General features: G+C 41.9%; 2 protein-coding genes across 11 annotated transcripts in view; one reads left to right on the forward strand and one right to left on the reverse strand.

Annotated features, from left to right (window-relative positions):
* Positions 1-11,524, forward strand: part of LNX1 (ligand of numb-protein X 1) — a 154,062-nt gene extending 142,538 nt beyond the window's left edge. For all 10 annotated transcript variants that reach the window (XM_026699880.2, XM_087936616.1, XM_087936618.1 and 7 more), the window contains 2 exons: positions 7,225-7,383; positions 10,895-11,524. In XM_026699880.2, the coding sequence (XP_026555665.2) occupies positions 7,225-7,383; positions 10,895-11,030 (295 nt within the window). In that variant the 3' untranslated portion in view covers positions 11,031-11,524. The remainder of the gene's footprint in view (positions 1-7,224; positions 7,384-10,894) is intronic.
* A 543-nt stretch (positions 11,525-12,067) lies between these two features.
* FIP1L1 (factor interacting with PAPOLA and CPSF1) overlaps positions 12,068-23,946 on the reverse strand; it is a 41,229-nt gene continuing 29,350 nt past the window's right edge. The window contains 4 exon segments of the mRNA XM_087936625.1: positions 12,068-12,391; positions 15,468-15,608; positions 17,806-18,019; positions 22,990-23,045. Of these exon segments, the coding sequence (XP_087792751.1) occupies positions 12,241-12,391; positions 15,468-15,608; positions 17,806-18,019; positions 22,990-23,045 (562 nt within the window). The 3' untranslated portion in view covers positions 12,068-12,240.

Here is a 23,946-nt window from a genome sequence, read left to right on the forward strand (position 1 = left end):
TGTATCAACCTGATTTTTTTTTTTTTTAAATGAGGTACTGCCAGGATGACACACGATTAAATTTACCCTCAAGCTGAACTTCAGCAGCCCATAAAATAAGGCAAATCAATTACACAAGAGTCTCTTCACAGATTTGCCCCACAAATCTTTTGTTTTATTCAGTCTGGTTCATATCTATCTAAATGTATAAGATTATACTGGAAAGCAAGCGTTTGTGGTTTTTGTTTCAGTTACATGCGTGCAAGGGTTATTTTTAAGCCATTTGGGGGGGGGGAACATTGAATTTCCTCAGATATATTTCAAGTATTCCTCTAAAAGCATCAGAATTGGCAAATAGGCAGATTTTTTTTTAAAGAAAAACTGTTCTTTATGAGAAGTTACAAGGTCTGGTTGGTGTCTCCTACCTAGATGAATCTCTAATTCACCTCAGGGAACCTAATTTGTTTTAAAGGAGTACAAGGAAGCTCATGGAGAATAAAGTTGTCAATGTCTTTACCTATAGCAGTATGATACCTGTAAATTGTTTCTCACATTGTACGTATATATTTTAATCCCTGTTCCAGGGGTTGAAGTAGAAGGATTGAGTAGCACTTGTGTTGTTTTGGGGCTTGTACAAAGGGCAAAAAAACCTCCAACGTAGATCAACTCTTAATAACAGAATAACAAAGTTGGAAGGTGGCTAACCTTTTGGGGCTCCTGTGCCAAAAATTACACGTGCATGCGCGCACATGCGCTCATGTGCTAGTACCCAGAAGGCAAAGTGCGTCCCCCAGGCCCCTGCGCCTGCACGCACAGTCCTCCCCCCCATGCCACCCCCTTACCTGCACTGCGCCTCACAGCTGATTTTTTCCGGTATTACAGTAAGTGACAAAACAGGCCTATTATTCGTCCTGAAAAGCCTTGCAAAGGCTTTTTTCAAGCCTCTGGGAGGCTGAAAAAAGCCTCAAACCAGCCGAAAAATCAGCTGTGAGGTGCGCGCATGCGCAGTGAGGTAAGTTTGCCTGCAGCTCACGTTCCGGCACAAATGGCTCTGCGTGCCACATGTGGCATGCATGCCATAAGTTCGCCATCACGGCCCTATACCATTTCAGACAAATAGTTGTCCAATCTCTTCTTTCAAACTTTGTTGGATCATCCACAACTTCTGGAGACAAGTTGTTCCATTGATTAATTATTCTAATTGTCAGGGAATTTCTCCTAGGTCACTTCTCTCCTGGGAAGTGGTTTCCAACCATTGTCTATGGAGATTCTCAGACATGTAAATCGTAATTGTCCAAAAGGTGCTTTTTCCCTGAACTTCTTCAGCTGAAGAAGCTTCCTGGATGAGAAGCAAAATGCCTTCAAAGAGAAACCAGAAAGTTTAGTTGCCTCTGGAAAAAGCACCTTTGGGATTTCATCCACTGAAGTTTTTAAAAAGAGATTAGATAACCATTTATTTGAAATGGTATAAGGTTTCCTGCTAAGCAGGGGGTTGGACTAGAAGACCTCCAAGGTCCCTTCCAACTCTGTTATTCTATTCTACTCTACTCTATTCTACTATTGTCCTGCCTTCAGATGCTTTGGAGAATAACTTTGACTCCCTCTTCTTTGTGGCAGCCTCTAAGATACTGGAACACTGCTACGATGTCTTTCTTTTCATTAAACTAGATCTTGATCTGATTCAGCAAAGGTCTGTCTCTTCAAAATGAAATCTAGTAAGCTTTCCTTGTATTTTGCAATGACGTTTTACTCCCCATTGCTTCAAAGCCATCCTATGATTCTGTGGCATATATTATGTAAAGTTCTGTTGGAAGAATTATCCTTCTGGATTCAGTTTCCAAGTGGGGGAAAAGTCACTGGAAACATGGAGGCTGTTTGGAAAGATGGTTTAATGGTGGATAGGACCACATGGCTTGGAGCTCCAAAGTGAAAAGGATGATCACATGCTACAAGGTGAAGAGACCCTTATATACCCTCTGTTGGGCCCCACCTTAGTGTTTCCTGTTCCTGTGCAAGAAATGTATCCCATTGGCTGTCAGACTCCCAGGGGCAGGGGTCTTAACTAACTTTGTGGGCTTTGTCTGCACCACATGGCTTCACCTGAGTGTTGGTTGATACAATCTTCCCAACCGAGGTGGTGAGATGGGTAGAGGCCTTTGTTATGTAGAATTCTCTGGCCTAGGACTTAATGGCCCATTAGCAAAGATGAGGAGGGGAGTGAGTTTCTGCCCCTCTGGTGAGTTTCTGCTTCTGAGTTTCTACTCTTTTTTAGGGGAAATATTCTGCCTTTTTAATATTTCCCAGGATATTTCAATTTTCTAGGAGAGGGGTGGGTGCTAGCTTAATAGCTAACCAGTTGATAGAGAACATTTGAAAATATGGTTGTGAAGTTGTTGCAATATATATATATTGTGATTAAATGATGAAGATACCTTGAAGTAGGCCTCCAGTGACATAATAATGCCCCTAGACTGATATCAGGATTCCCTCGCATTTATATTTAAGAATTGTTAAGAGTTTTACAGTTCTACATATAGTCGGCTAGGATTAATGGATTAAAATCCACAGGGATTCCTTCGACATTCCATGCTACTTTATGAAGCCCATCAAGTATCAGCCTGAACTATGGATAGAATTTACCTTATTCATTTTCCCTAATTAAACTACTGGCTTATAAGTGAGAGGTTTACACCAGCACTGAGAATTAAAATGGGACTGGGTAGAACTGAGGAAAGAAAGAAGCCTCAATTTAAGGAGAAGTGAGTACTGTAAATAAAAGTGAATTCTTAAGTTCTCCTGCACAGGAAAATGGAGCTGGAAAGCAGGTTAGTGGGGTGGGGAGAGAATGGAGATTTTGCAGTATCCTTCCCCTGCCGTGCCCATCAAGCCATGCCACACCTACCAAGCCACACCCTCAGAACTGGTAGTAAAAAAAAAAAATTGAATTCCCACCAATGGGGGACACCCAAGCTTAGCCAGGATCAGATTAAATAGTTTAAATGCTGGCTTAAAATTGTAAACACAAAGGTCCTTAGCATACAGACAGGAAATGTGGTAATGCTCAACATTATCTTCATTTTATAATAAAGAAATAACATGACCTTATTGCTTTCTGGATAGTTTTAACAGTGGCATGATGTTTAGCAAAAGCATGGCGAAATCGCTTTCATTATTCCTGTCTTATCTGGAGTATCACGGAGGGAATTGTTCAAAAGAGGGCAACTTATTATTTTGCACAGAATTTTGGAAAGGGGTGTGTGTTGGTGGGTGCTTTAATTCCCGTATCCTCAAAGAAAGATTTTGCTTTATTAACACCAGCCACAATTTTTACTGGGGCTCCTTCTTCCCATGCCAAACTATACATGTACTGGTTTGTCCATCCTTCCCCTCTCTCTATGCCCTCTTTTACTGAAGGAAAATTACCCACCAAGTCAGCAGGTTTGGAAACAGGAAATTCATTGTAATCATATCTCCAGCTGCAGCACCACTCAGAGAAAGGAACCACAGAGTATATGAAAACCAAGGGGAATTAGTATGCTGCGCTAGTGTGTTGGTCTTCCAAAATTCAGATTAAAGAGGAAAGAGGCAAAAGCTGATTATCATTGACAGGAACAGAGGTGTATTTCTTATTAGTCCTTGCTTATTTGACTAGGCACTCAGAATTCAGTATTTGGATTTACTTGCTTGACAAAACAGATTGTCGCATTCTTCAATCTTGCCCTGTGAGTTGTGCTAACGGCCTTATTTTTTCTGTTCTTGCTTTTCTGAGTTTTGCACGCCACATCTGGAAGCCCTTTAAGCAGGTCTTTTCGCCAGAATATGCATCACATTAATACACATTAACTCATTTCCCCTTTGTCTAAGAATGTAACCTCTTAGGAGCAGAGTTCCCATTCTGGTCTCGGAAGGGCAACTGACCATCCAGCCAAAGCTGAAGAGAGGTTAAATAGGCCTTAAGGATATTTTCTTTTTTTCTTCTTCTTTTGTTATTGAAACTGTCTTGGGAGAAATAAGGATCTTATTAACTGCGTATTTCAGGCTGGAAATCTTTTGTGAATTATTTAACATGGGTTAATAAGCACCTTCAAACACAAGGGCACTTTGCAAATCAATAAAAAAAAAAGAGAAAGATTTGCAATACAGGTAGTTCTCCACTTACAATAGTTTGTTTAATGACTGTTCAAAGTTACAGCAGCACTGAAAAAAGTGATTTATGACCATTTCCCCCACAGTTACAACCATAGCAGCATCCCCATGGTCACATGATTAAAATCCAGCCACTTAGCAAGTTACTCATATTTATAATGGTTGCGGTGTCCCAGGATCATATAATCCCCTTTTTTGCAACCTTCTGATTCTTTTCTCTGCTCAACCTATTTCTACCGCCCAGGACTCCGTGAAGCAAAATACTATCTCCGGCATGGTCAAGAATGTTCTGTGGCAGCCTTTATTTTATCCGTGCTAGACGGAGAACATGGAGTGCTTCACTTATGCAACACCCCACAAAAACATCTAAACAATGACTCACTAAAGACCAAACGAGACATTCCATCTCAACTGGATGGTTCAGCCTTCCGCTTTGAAGCCTTGGAGGCCTAGAAGCATTGCCCAAGCAAGTTCCAGTCATTAAAAGAGCTAGACCTTTTGCCATCTCCAAAACATATGGACAGGAGCTTTGGGTGTGTCACTGCTGTGATTCATTCCAACTTGCCTGGGATGTCTTAAGTTTTCAGAGAGACAGGGCCGTGGTGTTTTGTGCACTTTTCATTACTCTGGGGTCAAAATGGAAGTGAGTCACAATCCTATCGATTTTTCTCTTCACTTAATTTCTAGAGAATATAGCAGTTACATACTCCCCTCCCTCTCTCTCTCTCTCTCTCTCTCACACACACACACACACACAAATGCTTCCTTTTTTGTGACATGGGAGAGGGCTGCAGGCAACATTTGTCTGCTTTGTTACCTTTTCAAAGTTGGTTAAAAATGAATTATTCAGAGGACATTTAGAAATGAAGGGTGGGTGCATTTAATGGCTTTGTGTTGTTTACATTTTATTGTCGAGTTTTATTTTTTATTTTTTTCTGTCTTCCTGTTGTAAGCCAGGAGTCTGGAATAATCTGGTGACATACCAGGCTAATAAATGCAGTTGTTTCTTCTCCTCACTCTTTAAGATGAAGCCCCCATACCAGTGGTGGGATTCAACCGGTTCATACCACTTCGGTGAAACCGGTTGTTAAATTTCTGGCTGGCCCCTCCCCGCCCCACACTGCCCCTTCCAGGAGTCCCAACGTGCCCCGTTTTGGCTCCCAGGTAAGAGCAGGGATGCCTACTTGGCCCAAAACGGGGCGTGGGGAGTGCGACGTGGCTCCGCACGGCCTGTTTTTGCTCTCCGGGGGCTGCAGGGAGCCCTACTAGGCCCAAAAAGGGGCATGGGGGGTGGCGCAGCTCCCCATGGCCCGTTTTTGCTCCCGGGGGGGTGCAGGAGGCCGAGTGCTGCCTGTCACACCCCTGGCCACGCCCACCATGGCCACACCCACCCAGCCGGTCATCAGGACAGAGAACTGGTGGTTAAATTATTTGAATCCCACCACTGCCCCATACTCAAAAGTCCCAACACTCCAAAGACCCATTTAGTATCTTTGTAAAATGGTTAGGATTGTCTCTCTCTCTCTCCAATTTTTAATAAATTATAATGATTGTTTAGAAAATACAATAAAGTGCTGGAAGTCAGGACATCTCTCGTGATGAGACACAACCTTGTGACCTCCTACTTCCAATAATAGCTATCAATAATAGTGAAATCCTGACAACATTGGATCACGACTCTGGTAAATCTGGTGCATACATGACTGTATGAAAAGTGGAATTCAGAATGCTGAAAACCCCACAAAGATGGTAAACGAATAAAATGAGAGCCATGCAAAACAAGAGCCAACAGGCACCTGCTTTTCACATTAGAAGCCAGCTAGCTATTATACAAACATTATACACTTATATTCTGCCAGCAGGTGCATATTTGTTCTTCTCAAGGGCCTAATCTACAGTACAAAAATCCTGCAGAAGAACAGAGCAAAAATCTGTTGTCTAAAACAACAACAACAGTGTTTTCATTTTTAAATTATTTCAATTTAAAGACAAAGCTCTGAGTCTTGTTGCTTTAAAAAGATAAAAATAGAAATTGCAACCAGGACGGTTGATCAGCTAGGTTGATAATGCAACACTGCAAGCTTTTGCGTACACAGAATCCTGAATTACAGGTAATCTTTGGTTTGTATTTGGTTGCTTAGTGACCCTTTGAAATTACAAACATTTCCCCCCTTGCCCCAAAGATATTTATGACCTGGATACGAAGCTCTGAGAGCTGGATCCCCTTGCGCTGAGGTGGTTACATTTTGAACATTCAGCAAACGGCCCATATTTATGGCTGTTTGCAGCATCCTGCAGTCCTGTGACTGCAACTTTTTTTTAATTTTTGCTGGAAACTGGTGTTTACTTCCAGTTTCTGGCAAAAAGAGCCTATTGCAGGGATTGGGTTCACTTAATGACTGCCACAAAAAATGGGCAGGGGTGGGATTCAATTTTTTTAACAACTGGTTCCGTGGGTGTGGCTAGATGGGCATGGCCATGTGACTGGGTGGGCGTGGCTTCTTCTTTTTTTGCCGCATCCTCCCCTCCATTATTTTGGCATCCTGGGCCTCAAGGAAGCCGCCTGGGTGAAGCAATAAGACAGTGAGGGGGGTCCCACACAGCTGATCATCAGAAGAGCTGATCGTCGGGAGGGGGAAAGGAGTGACTGGGTGGGGGAGGACGCAGTTAGCGATGTCGCACATGCACGATAAGGTCTGACTGGTGGGGAGGGGATGGGCAGGTAGAGAGGGGTGGCGTCAGCAAGGGGCACCATTTGCCAGTTCTCCAAACTGCACAGAATCATAACAACCGGTTCTATAGAACCGGTGTGAACCGGTAGAATCCCATCCCCTGGAAATGGGTCAGTCACTTGGATGCTGCATCTTACAACCATCATAACATACAACAGAAATTCCAGGATCCGTTAACTGTCATTAAATCGAGGATTACCCGTGAAGCTATAAACAGCTCTACTAAACTTTATCGTAATCTGAATGGCATCCAGGTGGATAATTTGAAGTCTGCTATGGCTAAGGAGTAAAATAAGAAGAATGCAAGTAATGAACATTTATAACTTTAAGGTAAGAAATATGACTTAAATGGAATGCTTTCTTGTAGGTCTTTGTACAGCTGCAAAGAAATTGTGTTGCGAAGAAATACAGCAGGAAGCCTTGGCTTCAGTATAGTGGGAGGCTATGAAGAAAACAGTGGAAACAAGCCGTTTTTTATCAAATCCATTGTGGAAGGGACTCCAGCATATAATGATGGAAGAATCAGGTAATAAAAACATACTGCTTAAAGGCAAATTGTCTTACAACTGAGGTTGTCTTTGATCGAATGAGACCCATGAAGCATCTTGCTCCATACTGTCTATGTTGAAAATCCTTTTTTCCAGGATTGTTAACAAAATGTTCCCCATTTTTACTTGTGGATTATAAGGACTGGATCTAGGCCCTATTGTTTTCCAAGGATCCTTCCCTTCATATCCGAACCATTTCTAAGAAGGAACTAGTGATGGCTAACCTTTCCATCCTTGTGTGTCAAAAGTGCGGGTGCACACACGCGTGCCAACACCCATAATGCACATGGGGAGTCCCACGCCCCCTGGGCATGCGTGTACAACCCCCCACGTGCACCGTGCATTTCTGTGCATGTGCGTGACTGGGGTGGAATTCTACCGGTTCTCACCTATTCGCTAGAACCGGTTGTAAACATTCTAAGCAGTTCGGAGAACCGGTTGTTAGAAGAAATTACTGGCCTAATCCTGTAAGGAAGGCAGGAAGGAAACATTCTGGTGTTGCTTACAGAAGCTGCCTCTCCATTAACCCTTATTACATTCTTGGCAGGACTAAACTTCCAGTCTCAGGAACGTCTCTGGAGTTTTTTTCCCCTCCTTTGCTGGTACTTTAAATGGAGTGACCATTTAAAGTTACAATGGCACTGAAAAAAGTGACTTATGACCGTTTTTCACACTTATGACTGTTGCAGCATCCCCACAGTCATGAGAGGCCAGGCAAGGAGATGCGTGCCTCAATGTGAGTGCTGTTAAGTTGGCCACGCCCAGCCAATAACATGACCACCAAGCCATGTCTACCCAGTCACATGACCACCAAGCCACGCCCACTACCTAAGCCATGCCCACAGAACCAGTTGTTAAAAAATTTGAATCCCACCCCTGCACGTGACCCCGTCTGCACGCCTTGCGCTTACTATGCATGCACGTATGTCTCCCACGGCCCACGCACCCCACACATGCACAGCAGCTACCCGACAATCAGCTGGTGGGTGGGTGGCGGGCACGCATGCGCAGTGGACCTGTTCCGGGGCAACAGCTCGCGTGCCAGTGAAGAGGGCTCTGCATGGCACTTCTGGCATGCGTGCCATAGGTTCGCCATCATGGGACTAGTCTATGAACTTGTTTGATTCATTGCAAAATTTGTGATCTGATGTAAAGCTACCTATGCCAACTGCTTTCTTCTTTGATTATAAAAGTAATTGTTCTCACACAATCTAAAATGAATCTGAATAAGGATCCTATTTTCTTCTTAATACCACTTATCTTTGCAAATGTTTAGTGTTCTGTTCCAAACAAGGAATGGATGGAAACTGCATCTTCTACTCTAAAGAGAATCACTGCTGTTTCTTTTATCTAGGCTACAGATATAGGTACAAGAAAATTGAACATTGATTTTAGTATAAAAGGAGTTAATATTTTATACAGAGCAATTGCATTTCTTAAATAACAATTTACTATAATTCATCCTGTTTACCTGAACCTTTGTTTCCTGGGAAACATAATTGTGCTAAACCGGGCAACTGATACAATTGGCAATGAGGCACAGAGTGAGAATACAGCCATCTGGGAGCAAAGTCCTTGATTTACAACAGTCCATTTAGTGACTGTTCAAAGTTATAATGGCATTGAAAAAAGTGACTTACGACATTTTTTTCAGTTACGACCATTGCAGACTCCCCATGCTCACATGATCAAAACTCAGCCACCTGGCAACTGACTCATATTTATGATGGTTGCAGTGAACTGGGATTATGTGATCACCTTCTGCAAACTTTTGACAACCAAAGTGTCACGCCCTTGGTAGAGTCTGATTCTGAGGGAGAGGAGAAACAGCAGACAGGGAGTGGAGGTGTAGCTCCGGAGGTTTTGGATGAGGCTGGGGAAGGGCAGAGGCCATCCTAGGACACGCAGGGAGGAACGGAGAAGGAAACAACTTGGCTTATGAGAGAGGAAGCGGCCATGATCCCCCTCATTGGTTGCAGCTGGGGAGAATAGTATATAAGAGAGATGGTTAAAACACAGCGTTGCCGGAAGCAAAGCGTGTGTTATTTTGGACTGAAGGTATCTTGATTGCCGTCCTTCCAACAGACTGTGTTTTGTTATCTCCTTGAAGTTGGTAATTACTTCTCTTGTTCCATTGTGCAAATTTCTTCATTGTAGTTTTTTTTTTTTTATTTCACCTCTATCTGCTCATTAAGTTCGGACTGTATTGCTTTCTTTGGAAGACTATTTTTGAGTAAGTTTTATCTCCAACTGAGAATTATTGAACAGTGGGGCCAAGTTGGAGGCATTAAAGGACATCTATTTACATTTTGGATTTTGTTACGTTTATGTTACACTCCGAGTCATCACAAAAAGTCAAGATTCACTTTACAACTGTATTACTAATTTAACAGCTCCAATGATTCACTTAACGACTGTGGCAAGAAAGGTCATCCAAAAGCCAAGTTAAGCTATGAGAACTGTGATATGGTCCGAAGTGCATTATGCAATTTTGATACAAACTTTACCTTGCTGTCGGACAGGTTGTTCTATAATTGTTGTGAACTGCCAAGAATCTTAAGGTGTAGCAGTTTATAAATGAAATAAACGTGTGACCTAATTTTGCACATAGTCCAGGCATATCTTCACAATTGACCTCACTTGGGTGAAGTAGGCCAAGCAATCTTAATATCATCCTCAAAGAGCAAAATATCATATGGCCACAAGTGCTTCCAATTATATGAAAGTGACTGACCACACTCTCCAAAGAATAAGATTATGCATCAAAATAGGTTCAATTTTATACCATGCAATAAAAAAACATCTGAAGTGATTCTTAAGTTGGGTTTTGTGACGTGAATCTGAGGTGATCTGGTTTGATTAAATACTCTTAGGAAAGCTCCTTAATAAACATGAGAACTTTGGCAATCCCAAACACCACAGATTTGCAAAATAATCACCCCAAAGGTGCTTTTTGCAAGAGTCAACTAGACTTTCCATTTTTTCTTTGAAGACATTTTGCTGGTTAGATGGGAAAATGAAATATATTAATATAAATATAATACAACAGTAAATATAATACAATAGTAATGATACAATTATTATAGAAATTATAATATGAACTTGAAATTGTAAAAATTGAAGTGGGCTTGAAAGTATAATGTGAATTTAATGGTAATATGACATGGAAAGTTGAATATGAATATAAATTTACATTTAAGAGGGAAAGACTATTGATAATGTGCACAAGAAATATGTACCAACTGACACACTGTACAATTGAGAGGTTTTGTTGTTTTGTGTTTGTATTGGTTTGTTAAAAAAAATGAAAAACAAAAAAGAATACGTCTTGCTTCTCATCCAAGCGTTCTTCAGCTCTCAAAGAAAAACCAGGAAGCCCAAAAATCAACCATCGCTGAGAAGCTCCATAGACATTTGCAAAATAAAGGAAAACTGTCTTGGAATTGCGGATGAGCCTAACTTAAGTTTTATTTGTTCCTCCCATTCCAGGTGCGGTGACATCCTCCTTGCAGTGAACGGCAGGAATATCTCAGGAATGGCGCATGCCTCTTTGGCAAGGATGCTGAAAGAACTGAAGGGGAAACTTACTCTCACTATTGTATCCTGGCCCGGCACCTTTTTATAAAGATGTGTTTCAACTGGAAACAAACGGATTCCTATGTACTTTTTTTTTGTATCAAAGTGTAAATGTGCATTATATAAGTAGAAGAGTCTTAAAATGCTCCATAGTACATGTTTGTGGGGGGTAAAAAAAACTCATGTCCTCTTAAAACTATGGAAAGCTACTGGTGTAAATCAAAGCACACAACATAGATAGGTATATATCTATGTTTCACCTGCTCTTTAGATAAAGAAGGAAACAACTTTACCTAATTTGAAAGTGATTTCAGAAACATCGAAATAATAAAATGCTTTTCTAATGATTATCCTGACAGCATCTATGAAAGATGTTAGAAGGCTGGCTGATGAATCTATTAATTTTCCTTTTTGTGCTCAGTAAAAGCAGTCTTTTTTTAAGATAATTTTTTTTCTAATATATTATAATTGTGTTTTATTTCTACTATTTAATTAATTGTAATTTGTAAAGCCAGATTAATTTAATTTTAAAAAGGACAAAAATACTCAATTTTGCATGAAACTTTCTGATTCATGAAATCAAACCATTTTGTTCTGTTTTACTCGGTTTTTATCCTTCCATTCTGGGTTGGGCTCTTCTAAACCAGCATCCTAATAATAGTGATGGTAAGGAGGAGCAGTGTAAGTAAAGAATAAAACCAGAAACTGCTTTATAGAAATCTAGGCTGAACCACCAACAAAAAGGCCCATATGCTCAAATACAGGAGATATTACACCTGGGTACTATTGACACATTATGGATTTCTAGCCAAGATATGCTAACTTTTTTATTTCAAAATATACAGATTTACTTCTCTAAAGGACTAAATGAAACACTGGTTCATCCTTCAGAAAACAATCTATTGAGTGCCCGGAAGAACGGCCACGTGTGAAATATTTATTTGAATGTGAGAAGCCTCTGTATTAATTCTGCATTTTCCATTTCGATGAATCTTGGATTAAATGCAAGGAATTTCAGTAACCAAACACAACTCTTTGGTGACGTCTTCACTGTTCCAATGGCATAAAGAAGACAAAACAGTCTTGTTTTTAACATGAAAAAATTCACTCTTTTATTTTCAAAAACCCAAATTAAACGTATGCTTTTCTACTAACAGAACAAGATTAAGAGCAACATCTTAAGACCCAGAAAAATAATTAGATTTAGAGCAATCTATTTCTGGCATTAATATAAGCAAGTAGGCAACAATATCGCATGCCTATTCTGCAGGGGCAGCTTCAGTGTTTTCTTGCTCAGAGACTGGTTCACCGCCACCCATTTCTTTTCCTTCTTTGCTCTTTTTTGACTTTTTATGTTTATGCCTCCTGTGGCTCTCTCCTTCTTCACTATCGTGGCGACGCCGGCTGTTGCTAGGGAGAGAAAAGAGGGGAGAGGAGAAAAGGACAGAAAGATTTAATGGAGCCTCAGGCTGAGTGCCACCAGCCTGCTTCTCAAGCTCTTCTTCGTGTTATAAAACCAATTATTTGGCCTACGCAATGATGTCATCGAATGAGCCTCCCTCACCATTAAATCAAAACCAGAAAAGGGGTCTGAAGAAAAACTCTTGATATTCAGCTTCTCTTGAGATTTTCATCTGCCGTTGTTTATTTTGACTATACTTGTATCAATGACTATCCTTAAAAGTAAAATACATGTCCCCACAATGAAGAGGCCAGAATTTTTCTGCAAAGAAGTTGCAGCTTTCACAGGATTTCCGTTCATAAAGATAGTAGGCCTAAAATCATGTCATCCAGTCATATTCCTGAGAAATCCTTAGGATTTTTATTTTTCATTTTTGGTTATAAATTACAGATCTGTGATGGCAAACTTATGCACAGGTGGCACGCAGAGCCATTTGTGCCGGCACACGAGCTGCAGGCAAACTTAGCTCACTGGGCATGTGCACGCCTCACAGCTGATTTTTGGCCGGTTTGAGGCCTTTTTCAGCCTCCTAAAGGCTTGAGGAAGGCTACTGCAGGCTTTGCAGGCCAAAAACTAGGCCTGTTTCGCCATTTCCTGTTTTTCAGAAAATACCGGAAGTGACAAAACGGGCCTAGTTTTCGGCCTGCAAAGCCTGCAGTAGCCTTCCTCAAGTCTTTGGGAGGCCTAAAAAGGCCTCAAACCAGCCAAAAATCAGCTGTGAGGCACAGTGCAGGTAGGGGGGTGGCAGGGGATGGGTGGGATTGCGCACGCATGTGTAGAGGGCATGGGGGGGCGTGCATTGCCTTCTGGGTGCTGGCACGCGAGTGCAAGCGCGCGCACAATTTTTGGCACAGGAGTCCAAAAAGGTTAGCCACCACTGCTATAGTCCTCAATTCACAAGTCTATTTAGCGACCATTCAAAGTTGCAACAACAGTGAAAAAAGTGACTTATGACCATTTTTCAGACTTATGACCGTTGCAGCATCCTGATAGTTATGTGATCAAAATTTGGATGTTTGGCAATTGACTCATACTTATGACGGTTGCAGTGTCCCAGGGTCATGGGATCCCCTTTTGGGACATTCAAGCAAAGTCAATGGGGAAGGGCAGATTCACTTAACAACCGGGTTGCTAACTTTAACAGTTGCAGTGATTCACTTAACAAACGTGGCAAGAAAGGTTGTAAAACTCACGTAACAAATGTTGCAGTTAGCAACATACATTTTGGGCTCGGTTGTGGTCGTAACTGGAGGATTCCCTAGACTCACTTTCACATACACAACAGGGCCACAAAACATGTTGATTAATCCAGTGAGGATTTTCAACAAATGTCTCGCTTAGCAACAGAAAGGTTGGGGCTCAATTGTGGTGGTAGGTCGAGAACTACCTGTATTAGCAAAGGGAGGAAAGCAAGTGGAAATCTTTCACTTGGCAAATAAGCGAAGGGCACGAAGAAGACAGCTGCTCTCTTGGTCAGTCTCTCCTCAGAGACAAGGTAAAGGGATTGGGGCCTGATTTTGAAATGAACCACAAATGGACGCTGCTGCAAAGAGCAGCCAAACACTCCCTCTCCCCCAGGGACAGTGGGTCCCACCACTGCCCAGGGATCAGATAACAGATAATCAGAGTTGGAAGGGACCTTATAGGTCATCTAGTCCACCCCCCCACCCACCCCAAGTGGGAGACTCTACACCATTTCTGACAGATGGCAGTTCAATCTCTTCTTGAAAGTCTCAAGTGATTGATCGTTCTGTCAGAAAATTTCTCCTTATTTCCAGGTTAAATCTCTCCTTGTTCAGTTTCCAACCATTTTTCCTTGTCTGGTCTTCAGGTGCTTTAGAAAATAGCTTGAGCCCACCTCCTCTCTGTGGCAGCCCCTCAAATATTGGAAGACTGCTATGATGTCTCCCCTGATCCTTCTCTTCACTAGACTAGCCAAGCCCAGATCCTGCAACCATTATTCCTATGTTTTAGTCTCCAGTCCCCTAATCTTCCTGGTTGCTCTTCTCTGTACTTTTTCCAGAGTCTCAACATCTTTTTTAGTGTGGTGACCAGAACTGGATGCAGTAGTCTAGGTGTGGTCTTACTGAGGCTTTATAGAGTGGTATTAGTACCTCCCTTGATCTTGATTGTATCCCTCTGATAATGCAACTTAGGATTGCATTAGCTTTTTTGGCTGCTGCTGCATACTGTTGGCTCATATTTAGCTGGTTGTCCACTAAGACTCCAAGATCCCTCTCACAGTTACCGCTATTCAGAGGTCTGGTTTCACCCAGTCTGTACGTGTCCTTTTGGTTTTTCTTGCCCAAGTGTAGAACTTTACTTTTCTCTACACTGAATTTCATTTTGTTAGATACGGCCCAGTGTTCTAGTCTGTCAGGATCCATCTGGATCTTGAGCCTATCTTCTTGGGTGTTGGCTATTCCTGCCAGCTTAGTATCATCTGCAAATTGGGTAAGTTCCCCTTCTATTCCCTCATCTAAGATCTTGCCTGCTCTAAGCAGCCCACCGAGACAAATGAACGGAACCTTTCATTACGAAGTTCCCATGTTCAAACTACAAAAAGGATTCTGATTTTATCACCTACGGCAGTGATGGCTAACCTTTTTGGCACTAAGTGCCCAAAGCATGCACGCATCCCCAAAATGCAATACGTGTGGCTCCCCCTGAACGTATGCCCCCTGCTCCCCGCGCAGCTGTGGCAGAGACCCAACGATCAGTTGGCCGGTGGGAGGCACGCATGCACATGTGTGGCGGAGCTGAGCTGGGGCAACGGCTCACATGCCCAGAGAGAAGGCTCTGCGTGCTACCTCTGGCACGTGTGCCATAGGTTCGCCACCACGGACCTACGTTCAGATCTCTTTGATTAGGGGGGGAAAAAAAACCCAATTTACTAACTTTGGGCTTCATTTTCACTAGGAAATAAAAAGGAGGAGAGGGAGGGAGGTACTGCCGGATAGCCAACATTTTTATTTTAAGCACCACCCATAAAACCACCATTTGAGAGCTTAGCAAGGAACTGACCTCCGTGACGATTTGTGTCTCGTCTCTTCTTTCTCGCGGTGCCTCCTTTCTCGGTGCCGCTCTTCTTTCTCTCGACTTGTCCTATGTCGTTCGTAGCCTCTCTCTGCGTATTCTCTGTACCTGTATCTCTGCTCCTCATCACTAAGAAGAAAAGAACATTCCTCCAGTGCACGTCAAACTAAAGGGAGCAACTCCTGGCTTCTCCCCATACACACCTAAAGCACAGAGAGATTATTGGCTGGGAAACTTCTGCCTGCTTTCTATGTTCCACGAAGGATAATTCTGAAAGGCTGATTTCGGGCAGGAACGTGTAATGTAAGGGAACAACATGAGGTATCAGCTGGCACTACCTTTTACTGAAATTCACAAAACGTTTGGATGTTTTGGCCTTCAGAAGGCAGAATAAAAGTGTTCTGACCAAGCTCCCAAGTGCGACAAACCCTCGGTAGTTAAATAAATGTTCCCTTTATTAGGAGCGCCAGCAACCTCAGCAAAGTCTCCCTCTCCCTCTCCTCTCTCTCCCTGTCTCGCAGGGAGATGAATAGTTGTCTGCCACACCTATTCCTCTCTGCCCCCTGACTTTTATCCCCAGAGCCAGGGTGGGGCGGCGCTAGCAGCAGTGGCTCTTCTGTCCCAAGGATCAGCCCATAGATTTCCATTGCTCTCCTCTCCTCTGCTTTCTGTGCCTCAGGCACTGCACTCAGCAGTTCCTCCTTTTCCTTATCAGCCACTCCAGACCTGGGGGCTGTCAACTCTCCATCTGATAGACGGCCCAGGCTCTGCCTGCCTCTCTGCCAGCTCCATTCCCTCTTCCCCCTCAGAGCTCCCAGACTGCCTTGATGCTGACTGACGCTCAAGCCGCCTCCTCATCTGATTTGGAGGGGCTGTCTGCCGACAGGCCGCAACACAAAGAAAAGCTTCTTGGATCTTTCAAGACATGGCACTCTCCCAAAGTTAAAGCTAAGGCAGACGCCACAAAGTGGGCTTTGGGCTTGTCCGGGTTCAAAAGTTAAGGAGAAACAGGTGGACTGGTAGATAGACAAGAGAAAATCCCAAGTTGCAGATTATTCCGGATAGCTGGGGGAAAGTAGACCGCAATACAGCTGTGAGACCTGCCTCAAATTTAAGCCTCTAAATAGAAACGATCCTTGGCTCCCTTTGTTGAGAAAGGTATTTTTTTTCCCAGCTAGGTAACCTTGAAGCAGCATCTCAAGGAGATATAGCCATTACTTTCATTTCCCTCCCCCCATCCACTTTCCCCATTTCTGCAAGGTAGTGAAGCGCAGAAGCATAAGGTGGCAGTTGACATCAGCAATGGCTGATGACCACTTTAGTAGTCCTACCAAGAGAATCACACCCTGAGTCCTCAAAGTCTCCCCAGGTGAACCTGACCTTTTACCAGAGCATAATGCCAATAGCTGCTTACAGTGCATGTCACTCGTGGAAGGACAACATATTGTTCTGTTTAATCTTAGACACAATTTCACAAGGTACTGAAAAATTGTTAAAAGACTCATTACTTGTTCCAGGATATTCTATGTGAATGATGTATGACTCCCAAGCTTCCCACTTTCTCTTATTATTCCACAAATGATGATTTTATTAGGCTAAGGGCTCTCTGGCTTTTCACACTGTCATGTGACAGTAGTTTTGCTATCGATGTCAGATAATTTAGTCACATTAAAAAGAAAGAAAGAAGAAAAATGTTCTCTTCCCTCCTTTTTGGTTAAGTCTGCAAGCAGCACAGCATCTTCCCTAGGCCTGGAAGTCATTAAGATTCATTTCAGCACCCCTGAATGACCAGATCATTTTGTGCTTTCAATCAAGGTGCCTAAGGAACAGATGTTAAACTGATCTTAATGCCTAAGACACTGACCCTGTAATTTATAACACAAAACATACAAAATAGAGAACATTAGTACTAAGCCTCTATAAGAACAAACACGGACATATATTTTAAACTCAACGCTGAATGCATGTAGCATTTTGAAGCTGAAAAAGAAGAGAATTATTTAAAATAGCACAAATCTCTTTATAAATGAGAAAAAAAATAGATCTCGGTATATGAGCAGTTGGAAAAGGTAATTCCACTCATTCTGTGAGCTAATAAAATTCACCATCTTAGTTTTGGGTCTTGTATGTAATGTTTATTTTTACACTTCTGGTTTGAATTTAAGCTAGCTGGCTAGGCTTTCAGAGAGAAAAGAAAAACAAAGGCCAGTCCTTGTCCCCTAAGAATATACAGCTGCATGTGACGTTTGAAATAAGAGTGGTGTTGTTTTTTTAAGCAGGCCCTGAACTCTCCATGCAAAGCCTTGGATTTGGTCCCGATACCCACCTATTGAACACACTTGCAGTTGGACTGTGCTCCCGCTCCCGCTCCCTTTCTCGGGTCCGCTCCCGCTCTCGGTCACGATCCCGATCCCGTTCTCGGTCGCGGTCTCTTTCACGCTCTCTGTCTTTATCCCTTCGGGAATAATAATCCCACTGTTTGGTTGTGTCCATGAGGCTAGTCCATGATGGGGCAGAACCTGCAAGGTGCGGAAAGGTGACTAAAGAAAAAAATCCCAGGATTAGAAAACCAACAAAAAGTTTGCAACATTTGAAAAGCGCAAAAATGAATCGCACTGGGATTACTCCCCATTTATAAAAGGGAAGCCTAAGGATGTGAGGTTCACTGTAAAAACCCACCTTGAATGACCGGATTGAATAAAGCTTATAAACTAATTGCTTCCCCTTTCCCAGTGGTGAATTCTACATCAAGTAGCAATTTAAAAAGTAATGTCAATTGGAGTACCTCTTATGGCATTATATTTAAATGCCACATTTGTGTTCTTTTGTAATTGCAGCTGCACTTATTTACTTTCTTTTACATTGTTTTTCTAAACTTTAAAAGGATAAAAGAGAGAGACCCGGATATCTGCAAGAGGTTCCAAGTTTGGCAGATGCGTTTAAAGTGCTCCAAACTAAAAACAAAACATTTTATATTCTGGAGTTTCAACCTAAGGCCAGGACAAAAAGGGGGGCTTAATTCATGTTGTTTTGAATAGTCTGATATCTGTAAATTAGTATTTCTGGTTAGGCAGAATCCCATTGATTTGTAAATTGCCAGCATTACTAGAGCTGAGGGGGCGAGGAAGATTCAAATTGGGAACACATTTAAAGAGACATAAACATTTTGAAAATACTGTTGCCTGCCTGGGAAAGCAAATTTACTGTTAATTTTTTTAAAAGATTGGCATGGAGTAATTGTAATTCCCAGACTGCCATGTAATAGCCCTGTCACTGGGCTCTCTAAGTGAGCCACCCACCCCAACCACTAAATATAATAGCAAAAGGGTGCATTTCAAGCAAATCTGAAGCCAAGGATTCAAGGGAGGTTAATTTTATAGTTGCTTGTGGCCTGTGTTGAAGTTAATCTCTCTTTCGTAACTGAACGCAGCTTTGAGGCGGACACCAAAAAGGATGTTCATTGGTTTCTTCCATTATATGCTAGGGGAACTTTGGAAACACATCCTTTTATTAAATTAAAATATTCCTTGACAATTTTTTATGAAGTAATAGTGATGGGCACCACTCAATGCAAATGATCATCCCACCTTGTTATGTTGTTTTAAGACAAAAACAAAAACAAAAAAACCCCCAGATACTTATTTTGATTACTCCTTGTGCCCTATAGAAGAAACTTGATTTGATTGTTCGTTTCTTTTGGTTTCTCCTGCCAGAACAGACTTTGTTCAAAATATTCCAAGTTCTTTTGCTCTCAACTTGGAATAAAATATTTTTTTTTTTCATTCAGTACTTACCCAAACCAATTTAACAGGCACTGAGCGCTGAAAATCAAACCAACACACTAATAAAGAGAGGTTCTAGTCCCGTGATGGTGAGCCTACGGCATGCATACCACAGGTGGCACGCAGAGCCATTTGTGAGGGCATGTGAGCCTCAGCCAAACTTACCTGCACCACGCGTGCGCACACCTCCCAGCTGATTTTCGGCCCATTTGAGGCCTTTTTCGCTCTCCCAGGTGCTCAAGGGAAGCCTCTGCAGCCTTTAGAGGCCGAAAAATAGGAGTGCCAAAACCAGAAGTGCTGAAACAGGCCCGTTTTTTGGCCTCCAAAGGCTGCAGAGGCTTCCCTCGAGCCCCCGGGAAGGTGAAAACGGCCTCAAACAGGCCAAAAATCAGCATGTGCAGTGCAGGTAAGGGGGGGGGGGTTTGGTTGTGCACACATATGCAGGGGGGCGCATTGCATTGTGGGTGCTGGCTCACGCACTCGCTTTCGGCACACCACAACTAAAAGGTTCACCATCACTGTTCTAGTTTCTAGGTCCTGAAAATGCATAAATGTGGGGGAAAAATTACTTCAAACATCACATTTGTTCATTTTGGCCTTACAGATAGTCCCTGATTTACAACTGTTCCTTTAGAAGTGACGATGGCTTCGGAAAAAATGACTTGCAAACCCTCCTCAAAGTTATAACCACTGGACCATCCTCTCATGGTCCACGTTATTGCAATTCCGGTGCTTGGCAAGTGGTTGGCCTTTATGATGGTGGCAGGGTCTTGCTATCACATGATCACAGTTTGTGACATTCCCAGCTGGCTTCTAAACAAGCCAAGTCAATTCAGGAAGCATTCAGGTTCATTTAATAACTATAGTAAAGAATGGTTAAAACATTGGGTCTAATCATATGATGAAGTATCTTGCGACCAGGCTGATTTATGACAGAAATGGAAGACAAAAATAATTCCTATTTTTGTGGTAAAATAATCCATTAGTGAAAAAGACAAAATGTATCCAAAGGCGGATACAGACATTGCTTTCTATGTGCACAGGGGGTCATTTCTGGATGCTGCCTGGTGCTCTAAAGCAGGGGTCTCCAACCTTGGCCACTGAAAGACTTGTGGACTTCAACTCCCAGAATTCCTCAGCCGGCTTTGCTTTGCTGGCTGAGGAATACTGGGAGTTGAAGTCCACAAGTCTTAAAAGTGGCCAAAGTTGGAAACCCCTGCTCTAAAACTGCTGCAGATTCATTGCTTAAAAGTGACATTAGTCACTGAGAAATGATTTTCTTTATAAAGCTTTTCAAATAATTGACTGAAATTATACCAAATTATGCCAATCTTACAATCTAAAATGGGAATCCATGAAGTTACTTCCAAATGGCCTGATTCTGAGGTATCCAGAATCTGTATATAATAAAAGCGTTTGGATTTCTTCTTACTATTTCACTTTAGCAGTCACGCTCATAAAAATGTACACGGGGAACCATCCTGAACAATATTATTTATTGAACAATAATTAAAATGTACTGAACTTTCTCACAAGGTATCTCCCTAGCAGTAGAGGGTGAGTAGCACAAGGAAAGGAACAGCCACTTAAGTGCTTCTCCTTTTTGAAGGATAGAAATTTCTAAGCACCAGGAATTTTTAATCCTTCTTCAATTAGAAGCAGAACTTTCTACTACTGTGTTTCTCATATAATAAGGCCGGGTGTACTGAACTTTCTCACAAGATATCTCCCTAGCAGTAGAGGGTGAGTAGCACAAGGAAAGGAACAGCCACTTAAGTGCTTCTCCTTTTTGAAGGATAGAAATTTCTAAGCACCAGGAATTTTTAATCCTTCTTCAATTAGAAGCAGAACTTTCTACTATTACCAAACAGGACAGCACCAATACAATTTCTAAACCAGGAACGTGGGGAGATTCACAAAATACTAAACTTAGAATGAAATTACAATGCCCGAGAAGAAATGGGCTCAATTAAAAATTAATTAAATAAATAACTGAATGGGAATAACATTCAACTTAAAGGTGTTATGAAAAGGCAACAAGCGATTTCCTCGTAACAACAAAACTTTTTTTAAAAAAATACAGATGATATAGAAAACAAGAATTCCAAGAATACTTTTTTTTAAAAAAAAAACTTCAGCCTTATCCCTATTAATCCCAAGAGGGGAAAACATTATTATATTTAAACAGGAGAATAAATTGAGTTTTTCAAGAAAGCTGGTTCCTAGAGAAGTTTCAAGGAAAGGTAACTAACTTTGTGCTACCCAAAATAAATCTCAGCCTCTTCTATTATTCAAGGGGCGTCATAGAACATAGGACTGGAAGGGATCTCAGAGGTCTCTTGGGCCAATCCCCTCAAGGCAGGAGGACTTTATACCGTTCCCCACAAAGGACTGTTTGAAAATCTTCCGCAATGGAGCACCCGCGTTTCTGGAAGGCAAGCTGTTCCAGTGATTTATTATTCCCCCTGCCAGAAAAGCCCTCTTTTCTTCTCGGTTGGATCTCTTTTTAACAAGCTTCCAATCCTTCGCTTCTCGTCTTGCCCTCTGGTGCTTTGGAGAATAGGCTGACCTCTCTCTTCTCTGGGATAGCCCTCAAGTACTGGAAGACAATGATCATACCCGCCCCAAACCTTCTCTTCTGTAGGCTGGATATACCTAGCACCCTAGGCATCAATCTATAGAATATGGGTTGCAGATCTTTGCACTGAATGGGATTTGAATAAGACTGCTCAAGGTAATATTGCTCCATTCTTCCGACAGCAATCAAAAAAAAACAAAAGGGAGTAGCAAAATTAATTATTTTACAGCGTGGGTAGGCTCAGGAGTCTCCTTGTGCACGTCTTCTGGTGCCATGATGACACGGGTTCCATTTTGTTTTTGTTTTTCCATGTAACTAACATTCAGCATTTATTGGAAATAGAAAACCTACAATCCAGAGGTGAGATGTGCTCCCAATCTCCTGGCCTTTTGAAAATACCTAAATATCTAAAGATTTGGCTCTAACTTGAAGCTCAAAGAGAAGCATGCACCCATGGGGCTGATTTAGGACCCTGATTAGCACCCTGAATTCTCTCTCCCTGCGTTTTAATTTCTTTTTAATATTGACATTTACTATCATTGCTTCCATTGTGCTTTTTTTACATTCGCTCTTTGTTTTTAACATTTTATCTTCTCAGAGGCCTTCTGGGAAGGAGATGGGCAACTTTTAAATTTGATAAATAATTTCAGAAAAAAAATATATATTTGTAATTAACTGTTTAATATAGCATGCTACAAATGTACGCAACCTTATTATCACCATTTGTTGCCACCTTCTCTCTGTCAGCTTCCTCGGAGAGTCAACCCTGCGAGACTGAATGACTTGCCAAGATAGCTTAATGACCACAACCAGAAACGCTGGGATTGCGGTTGTTGAGGAAAACGGGTCACGTGGAATTTTACTTAACTACCGCTTTGCTCAACAACTGAAATTCTGAGAGTAAGAATCGATGTAAGTCGAGGACTGAATGTATTTTCAGTTTACTGATTGCCCTCATGCCCCCCTCACCATATGACAGGAGACTGGTGCCTGCCAATGGATGCTTGGCAAATGAAAGATTATAACAGACAGACTTAGGAAACCAACAATAAACTAGGTTATTAGTTTTCCTGTAGACAAGAAAAATTTTTAGATATGAAAATAGAGCAAGCCAGGTGACATTTTCAAGCAGCGAACTAAAGACACTTACCACCACCGTATGGAAATGCACGAGCAGAGCGGCTATCATAACCAGAGGAATGTCCACTGTTGGGAAATAAATATAAATCAAGCCTCTTTCATATTTCTGTTCAAATTAACCAATTTCCATTGCATTACAGGTCCAGTTACTGAACTGTGCATTTGTTTGCAAGCATAGAACATGATTAATCACCAACATGCTGAAGTAAATCAGTATGGGCTGCCACTGTTAACTGAATGACAGTGCCCTGAACATACTCTGTTCTGCAGGAATAAATTAAGGCAACTGGCTACCTGATCCATCTTTGCATGTATAAAGAGGCTTATCAATGTCTTCTATGCTCCCTGTAATTATCTTCATAAACAGGATGAGGGTCGGAAGTAGGTCTGTTTGGGTCCTTCATGCACAGCCTCACTGTTATTTTTGCAACCCTCTACACATTCTGCAACAGAAAGCCTTACGAAACTGCATGTTAAGGGAAGCAACAGACCCAATCCTCTGCTTTTTGGTTCATACTCCAACATGGATGGATTGACCTTTGACCTATCAGCCCAATATTCCCAGCAATATTCCTGTCTGGCTTTGTTCATATTCCGTCTTTCCATCTTATGGGTCGGACGGATGCAGCCAGCTACACTAGGAAAGTATAGACAAAACGGATCTCTATGTGGTAGAGAACGTGGGAAAAGGTTCTTCCATTAGAAAACTTTTAATGTCAAGGTCTTGACCACTGAACCTGCCCCCCAATATCATTCAAGTCAGTTGGTGAGGAGTGAAAAGGTAGATCTATGGCCAAATCCAATCCTACCACTGCTAATATGAAGAAAAGTTTTGATTCAGATCATGATTAATATATGTAGTTTGGGGTTAAACGTTTTCCCCCACTGGCTGTTTTCACTTAATCTCTTATACTAGGAGGCATTTGTCATTAAATCATAAAATGGTATTAAATCATAAAATTAATTA

The sequence above is a fragment of the Pseudonaja textilis genome, chromosome 6 (genome assembly GCF_049901715.1).
Source record: "Pseudonaja textilis isolate UNSWEBS1 chromosome 6, rPseTex1.2, whole genome shotgun sequence".
NCBI lineage: Eukaryota > Metazoa > Chordata > Lepidosauria > Squamata > Elapidae > Pseudonaja > Pseudonaja textilis.